Here is an 8334-nt window from a genome sequence, read left to right on the forward strand (position 1 = left end):
CCCCCAAGCCACGTGGCACACCTGGAGCCAGTGTATTTGGCCAAGTCTAGAAGGCCAGCCGGATCGCCCGCTTTGCACAGTCATCCCAGGCCAGATCCACCGCCTCGGCTTTCTTTGGACTCTGCCTCCAAAGTGTCTGTCGCCTAAGGCTCGCCGGAGCCTGAACAAACGTGGTACCTGCCAGCCTGGCCGGAGAGGCCCGGGGCTTCTTCTAGTGCTGGAAAGTCTCCGGTGCCCTCGGCCCTGCCCGGGGCACAGTCCCTTATCAGCAGTGGCACCAAGCACCTCTGACCATGGAGCCGTAACCATCGCCATCCTGCTTGTTTCCTTTTCCTTTTCTTCTTTTAAAAAAAGGTAGTTCAGAAGATTTACATCGTAATGGGGAAGTGAATAAATACCAGCACTTATGGTTCTTATAAACTTATGTTTTGAAGACAGCATAGCACTCAAGAGGAATTCGACTGTTAAGGTCGGTGAAACCTAGGAAAACAAATAATTCAGTCAAGACCCAGGGGCTGCGAAAGGTGTCAGATTTGACAGTCCAAGATCTCCATCCTCGAATTCCTTGTTTCTGACAGCCACAGGGAGGCTTAAATCTCCAACCAAGGGCAACTAAATCTCCACAGTACCCCTCGAGAACTTTAGGCCCACCGAGTTCACCTTTGGTTTTGGAGAAGTTTAGCCTGGAGCTCCCGGGGGCCCTCAGCCCATGCAAGGACTCAGCAGCAAGGTGGGGACCCCAGCCTTGCGTCTCCGAGTCAGGCACTGTTTCTCCAGACGTTCACCAAAGGAGAGGGTCAGAAGAACTCAGTCGGCGGCCCTGTCGCCGACTAGCCCTGTGACCTTGTACAAGCCCCTCCCATCTGTCTGTGCTTCAGTTTCCCCAAGTAGCATCACACACGACTGTCTGGGAGAACGACATGGAATCATAGGCGTGATCCCGCTTCCGAAGTCCCATGTGGATTCGGTACTTGATCCTAGTTTGGTCTCGGCTGTGACTGGCTGTAAATTGGCAATGGCTCTTTTCTCCTCAGCTTTCGTTCTCATAAATAGCCACCATGTTGGTGGTCTGGCATTTAGCAGAGATTCAGTTTGAATGAGTTAAAAACTAGGCTTTGAGAAGGTTGCGTTCAGCCTGGGCCGTTCATGCTCCTTCCCTTACTTTCAGAAACCACAGTGGAACCTGTGGATCCCCACATAGCTCTTTCTTTTATGTCCTCCCCTAACTGCACCCACCACACCACTTGTCCTCCGGAAGCAGCTAGGATAGCTCAGTTTGCAGGTAAATGTTATAATTTGAGGGGAAAAAAACCCCACTTGATACTAACCTTGTTAAATGTCTACTCAATTCGTGAACTTCCATTTCAGTGCTTTTAAATTCATTGAGCTCCTTCCGAATGGCAGCCTGCAAGGAAGAGAGGCCCATGAGTGCAGAGGATGGAAAGCAGCTCACCTTCTTTTATTCCTTTGTTTTCTTTCTTCGACAAAGCCATACACGTGCATAAAACGGTTTCTTCCACTGGGAGAAACAAAATCACCTGAGGTCTCCTTTAGAGCCTACGAAGAGTCCCGTCCCCCTAAATCTAAGTTGCGAGCAATCCGACTCGGGATCCTGCCCAGAGCTGTTCCACCTGGGCAGTGAGAGGGCCCTTCCACCTGGCCCACACTCCTGGGTCCTGAGTGCACATTACAAGGCCAGCCTCTCATCTTTCTTTGGGGAATCTAAGCTCATCAGAGGCACAGCGATGCCTCAGGATGGATACTTCTAGAGGAGGTGTGTGAAATTCCCCAACCAAGCGAAGGGGTGACGGCCAGCCGCTCCCTTTCCCTTTGCCTCATGAAGCCTTGGCTCCTTTACAAGTCTGTTGACTCTGAGGTGATATATTTCACCATGGAGGGTATGGAACGTGTTTTGAATAACCTCAAACAAGCATGAGATAAATCTGAATGACCTCGTCCTCACAGTCACAGATGTGGCCACCGAGAAGGCGCAAGGAGGACCGGAGCAAAAGAACGTCTGGGGTTGGAGAAAACCTCACTTCTTCCTCGGGGCTGAAAATTTAAACGTGGGCTCTTTCCCGTAGCTCTTTCTAAGGTTGATAACGTGCATTGATGGGAAGATAATCAGGGCACGGAGAGTCTGAGGATGGAAAAGTCTTTTTTTTTTTTCCCATTCATCCAAAAAACTTTTATTGTGGGCAGTTTTACTGTGCTAGGTGTATTATGCAAAGAGGAATCAGAAGAGTTGCCACCGTTTGAGAGTTAACAGTCTAACAGAAGACAGAAGTGCATAAATAACAATTTATAAAATGATAGGCATCTCTAGAAAGGAACAGATAAAACAATTTCTACTTCAAGTCGGTCGTCCATTTTTGGAGAGCCAGTTAAGATGCCACCCCTCAGTCAGACTGCTTGTGTAAGTAAGATTAAGGGCAAGGCAGAAAGCGGTTTAATACTTTTTGTGTATGTGAGAATTTTTATGATTATAAAAGTAATGCATGAGAAAATGGGCAAGGGACTTGAACAGACATTCACAAAAGGCCAGTCAACATATGCAAAGGGGCTTGAGCTCATCAGAAAACAGGGAAATGCAACTAACCATCCTGAGAAACCACTACACACCCACCCAAAAGGGCTAAGATGATACCACGTGTTCACCGAAATGGGCAACGATGAGAACTCTCAGAAGCTGCTGGTGAGTGTGTAAGTTCATACAGTCACTTTGGGACACTCTTTGGCATTACTACTAAAGCAGCGAAGCCTCTCCACACTGCAGGACACAGATATTCTACTTCTAGATTCAACCTCAGCAGAAATGTGTGCACTCGTGAATGAAAAGACATGGAAAAAGAATAGCAGCATTATCACAGCAGCACTGTCCATCAACAGTAAAGCAGGTAGGTACATTTTGGAAGATTCATAACTCTAAATACTATGGTATTTCTCTTTACAGTCCTCTTTGTGCATATTTTACATTAAAGATACACACTCTGTGCCCTTCCATTAAAAATAATAACACAAGCGTTTCTTCCTAAGATAAAAAGTTATTTGTAAACATTTTAATGGTCACACGATAGTTGACCGTATTCTTGTTACTGTGATCATTAACATGCACTGTGTGCCAAGCACTGTATTCAGTACTTTGTATTCTCTATCCAGCCTGATCCCAGAGCGCTGTGCTCCAGCACATTGTTTCATGTCCTCACCTACGGCTGAGGTCCAGGCCATCTGCTTCTGCCCAAAGCCCCAGCCTCTGAGGCTGCTGGTCCGCTAGTCCTCAAAGCGTTCTTTTATCTCCTTACCAAACCACTGGCAACCAGGGCCACCACCTCAGGCCCACTGGCCTAGCCAATTCCGTCTACCAGAGCAATGCTATTTGGGACAAAGTGGACATGGTACCACACTTGCTGCTGGTGTGGCTGTCCTCCAGCTTATCTATTCCTTTCTGGAAATTTCAACCTTGTCATCTCACTCTTACTCTCACAATTCTGCCTCAAAAATGTGACTGAAGACAGGAGATTAAGAACCCTGACAATGTACTTCCATAATCTTCCTATTCTTTTTTTCCTTCCCACTATCCCCCAGGCAGGAAGGAGCTGACTTGATGTTCCCTCTTCTTGGCTGGGGGCTTCCCTCTTCGTTCCTTCCAAGGAAGCTCCTATTCCTTAAGGCAGTAAAACCACATGGTCTAAGAGAGACCAATGGGAATGTCTTCTATGCCGTGGAAGGAACGCTATGGTCTGAGTCCTCCAGACATAGCCCTTGATATGGGACCAGAAGACAATACCAGCAATTGGTAAATATCCCAAACAAAAAACTACATTGCTCTGCTCTCCAAAAATTTATCTTTGTCTTATTACAATTACTATTTTTAGTGTAGAGTGAGTGCTTGTCTCACGTCTCTCCTGACCTGTATCTGTTTTTGTTTTCGTTTTTAAAAATTTTTTTATACAGCAGGTTCTTAGTAGTCATCAGTTTTATACACATCAGTGTATACATGTCAATCCCAATCGCCCAATTCATCCCACCACCACCCCCTGGAAAAGTCTTTACATAGGATCAGAATGGCTCCTCCCACGGAAGGAAGGCACTCGCTTAAAGTGCCTGGCTGGGGGCGTGGGAGGGGTGGGCACTGCTTCCCAGCAGCCCCGGAGGAACTGGATAGGCTCCCTCACAGCTGCTCAGGATTCTAGCTGGTACCTTCCCTTGAGATTCTAGCTGGTACCTTCCCTTGACGTTTGCCAGTTCCCTCAGCCTTGGTCAGCAAGCACGCTGCAGTGAGAGTGTGAACAACAGAGCGAGGTCACATCTATGTGACACAACTGCCCGGGGCGGGACAGAGGGGCCTGTCTCCTGCCCGAGGTGTGCCGGTTCTTGGGGATGCTCACCATGTATTCCTATAGAAGGGAGAGGGGAGGTTTCCACTCGTCAGGACCTGGGGGCTGGCCCGCCCCGGGCGGGGGTGGGGGCGGGGAACAGTTTCTGGGAGGTGCCTCTGGCCGCATCAGTTCCCTCCCCCCCGCAAGTGCAGCGGCTTCCCTGGGCTCACACTCCAGCCAGAGGCCAGGCTCCGGGTGACCTCCTGCATGGCCTGTGAGGAAGCCACCTGCCCCGGGAAGGGATGGGGCAAAGGCAGGACTCTAGGAGAAGGTCCCCGGTGTACCCGAATCCCCTTATTGTCACTTTACACACTGCACAGCGTTATTGTCTTACACTTTTTCTTCTTTTTTTTTAAAGGCCCTCAGCCTCCAGTTCCTTATGGTGCCTGGATAAGAATCACAAAGGATGCCCAAGCAGAGGTTCCCCCCCTGAGATACGTGTATCGATGAAAGGCGTCTGTCTTGTGCCTTCTCCAGAGCAGGGGAGGACCAGCTCAGCGCCCTCTCCGCACGCTGTCTGGAGCCCTTGGGGAGAGGTGCCGGGAGCAGCGCCGCAGCCTGCCCGGCAGCCACTCAGCCCCCAGTACCTACCCGGGCACCCCGGCTCTGCGCCCAGGCTCCATGCGGTCTCCGGGCGGCAAGCTGGAGACCCAGCACCCGGCTGGCCGTGAGGCCCCGCCCCCCTCCCCGCCCCTCTTACTTTGTCGGCGGCGGTGAGGCGGGTCCAGGGCTTGTCGGCCCTGCGGTCATAGTCCTGAGCATCGGCCACCTCCACGTAATCGCTGAAGCGGATGAGGATCTTCCGTTCTCTCAGCTCTTCCACTGTGGGCCTCTGGCTGAGCTGCGGGACGGAGAGATGGATGCGGTCAGCCTGTGACGTTTAGATCACTTGGTCCATCCGTGAGTTTATAGGTGGGAAGACGAGGTCCAGAGAGGCAGCTGATGCATCACACACACGTGAGGGGCAGGGCCCAGGGGACACAGGGCTCCTGATCCTGATTCCTGGACTTCTCCTGGACTCTGTGAAGGAGTTTACTAACTCATGAGCTGCCTCCAGGCCTATTCAGCCAGCCAGCCAGGCTGTCTCTTAATAACACTGCAGTGTCTCGGTCTGTACACGCGGTGTGTCTTTGTGCATGGGTGTGCATCTTCCCATGTCTGTCCTACCTTTCCCATCAGGTGACAGAAACCTTACACAAATTTTTTTTTTTTCCCGGTACACAGGCCTCTCACTGTTGCGGCCTCTGCCGTTGCGGAGCACGGTCTCTGGATGCGCAGGCTCAGCGGCCATGGCTCACGGGCCCAGCCGCTCCGCGGCATGTGGGATCTTCCCGGACCGGGGCACGAACCCGTGTCCCCTGCATCGGCAGGCGGACTCTCAACCACTGCGCCACCAGGGAAGCCCAACACACAACAGTTTTATAGTCTCGATTTGTGAATCCACATCTGTGTGTCAAATTTAGTGCTCTCTGCAAGATGGGTTTGTAATACTTTCTGTGTGTGTGTGTCTTAGACACAAAGAAAGTGTATGTGCAAACGGTATGCAAACTCCGGGGTGTGCAGGAATGAGAGTATGTCGATTTATGAGGTCATGGAGACCCTACCCCTCACTAGCTCAAATGAAAGGCGAGTCCACAAAGGCAGAGCTAGCCCGCGTTGATGCCAAAGAAAACTCGGACGGGCCCTTTGGATAGGCCTGTGGTGAAGGAATGAAACAAGTGAATTATTCAACCGTCTCCCAGTGCTACCCGCTAGCATCCTTCCTTTGTACTTTAACAACATAAGGCTGACATTTCTGTTATCTCTTCCTGTCACCAGATTGATTTCTTCTGGAGCAACACAGTTGCTCTCTCTTTAGGATGCTGTCAATTCATGTTCAACCGATGTTAGTTAAAAGCAATTTTTCTCTAAGCCCTAGACTGTATTTAATCCTATTAATAGAAGATGCAGTCAAATAGAATCTTACCACAAAGGCCTACAAAACAAACACACGCAAGTGAATCCAAACCACTCCAGCTGGTCCAAGTGAATCCAAGTACTCCAGCTGACTGTATATCATGCAGCTGCCATACACCTTTGGCTGATGCCAGAATGTCCCAGCTTGCTACCAACTGGCCTACAATGGAAGAGCATCATTAGATGACTGCCTGGCTGGTGCTGAGCAGAATGGTGACAGCTACCGCGAGGCTCCGGACAGGACCAAAGCAGCCTGCTGGTCCCCCTTGGTCAAGGGAGGAAAAACCCGGGGCTCAGAGGCCTAATGGGCTGTGGCACTGGTCACCTGTCTAGACACTGTGTAGCTCCCCAACTCAGAGTGGCTTCGGTCTGTCCCGAGGTAGCCCTGGTTTTCCCGGGGACAGGGCATTTTGGCATCAGCTGTAACCTGTCACAGGAAACCAGAGGTTTCCCACGCTCTATGGTTAGGGGTGCTGTAAACAAAACTGGTGGCCTATCCTGACTCTAAGATGTGAGTGCAGGGCGCTCTGTACTGTCATTAGAGTACATAGGCATTTACTGTAACACCACAAGGCATGAAGACTTCTACTCCAAGCCCCAGTTTGTGTTTCTAAGGACTTACTAGCTCGCCCTGGGGTGTTAGCCAAACAGTACTATTTTCTAAGTGTGCCATGCCAGGAGAAAGGTTGTTAAAGTCGGAATTTCTAATTTAAATTTCTCACAGTCATGATCTAGATTTTATTAATAGCCTGTCTATGGTAGAGTCTGGAGTGAACAGAAACCTAGAGGTTGGCTCTGAAGGTGAGGGACTATTTTTCATGCTTGAATCTGGTGGGGATTAGACACGACCTCTCCAGATCAATGAGAGACCGGGCCCAAGTGCCACCAGGGAGTGAGTGAGGGGGACGCCGAGTTCTCCTGCTGGGAGAACAACTGCCCGGACTCTGCTGTGAGCCAGGGCTCACACCCCTGGCCACAAGGGGCTCAGGAGAGGTGCCTTTGGCTCCTGGATGGCTCTAGCCCTTGGGGTGCGTGAACCCGACTTACTTGCCTGGACACTAAGGAAATAATCTTTGCAGCCAAAGTTGGTTTTCTGCGGATGATGGGCTGGAAGAAGGGGTGGGGTGCAGAGGTTGGTAGCGTTATGTTTCCATCTATGGCAGCAATAATATCGCTTGCAACCAATTACTCAACAAAAGGGTACGTTGAGACCCCAATTCCACTATTAATACAACCTGACCCAGGTACATTTCTTCCCTTCCTTCCCTCCTTTCCTTCCTCCCTCCAATACTCCTTCCCATTCACCCATCCATCCAGCTAGCTAGCGAGTTTTTGGAAGTGGGAAGCAGGCATTTATTCCAAGATAAAGCATGTAAATTTTAGGTTAGTCTCAATCTGGCTGGAGAAAATGCTGGTCTGTGGCTCTCAGCATCTGCTGCAGTGTTTTATTTTTCTCAGTGTCTTAAATAGAATGATATTGAGGAAATCCTCGGGCTGAGGGTGAGTGAAAAGCATCCCCCACCACTGGCTTCTGGTCTTGGTGTGATAAAGGCTCCCGAGGAACAGAACGTGCCCAGAGCCAGGAGGCGATATGGATTCCCTACCTGCTGGCACACTCCACATCTCTGTTCACAAAACCAGATGTGAACGCTGCTTCTGGTCTCTCCCTCATAAACAGTTTATCCCTTCACTCAGGCTCATTATTTCTACTTCCCCAAGCCAGTCCCAGGGGAGGCAAATGCTGAAATTACAAGGCAGTTTTCCTGGGAGAAGGAAAGAGAGGTAACCAGGGGGAGGAAGAGGCATTTATCGATAGACCTGAGGACCTGCAGAAACCCCACCCCTAGCATTACCCGTCCCGGGGGAGATGGGTGTGGGAGGAGACCCTCTTCTCTCACCCCAGTCCTGCCAAACTATGCACTTCGTCAAGCTTTCCCTTGCAAAATCGAAAGCTCTTTTTAAAGAGATGAGAATTAGGTGCATGTCCAGATCTTTCCCT

At 50.3% G+C, this 8334-nt stretch overlaps 1 protein-coding gene across 1 annotated transcript in view; it reads right to left on the reverse strand.

The window, feature by feature from the left end:
• Positions 1-58: 58 nt before the first annotated feature.
• Positions 59-8334, reverse strand: part of PHACTR1 (phosphatase and actin regulator 1) — a 561450-nt gene continuing 553174 nt past the window's right edge. The window contains exons 12-14 of the mRNA XM_007446414.1: positions 5080-5220; positions 1329-1405; positions 59-480 (exon numbers count right to left, since the gene is read on the reverse strand). Of these exons, the coding sequence (XP_007446476.1) occupies positions 465-480; positions 1329-1405; positions 5080-5220 (234 nt within the window). The 3' untranslated portion in view covers positions 59-464. The remainder of the gene's footprint in view (positions 481-1328; positions 1406-5079; positions 5221-8334) is intronic.

This window comes from Lipotes vexillifer, unplaced genomic scaffold (assembly GCF_000442215.2).
Source record: "Lipotes vexillifer unplaced genomic scaffold, Lipotes_vexillifer_v1.1 scaffold1154, whole genome shotgun sequence".
Classification (NCBI taxonomy): domain Eukaryota; kingdom Metazoa; phylum Chordata; class Mammalia; order Artiodactyla; family Lipotidae; genus Lipotes; species Lipotes vexillifer.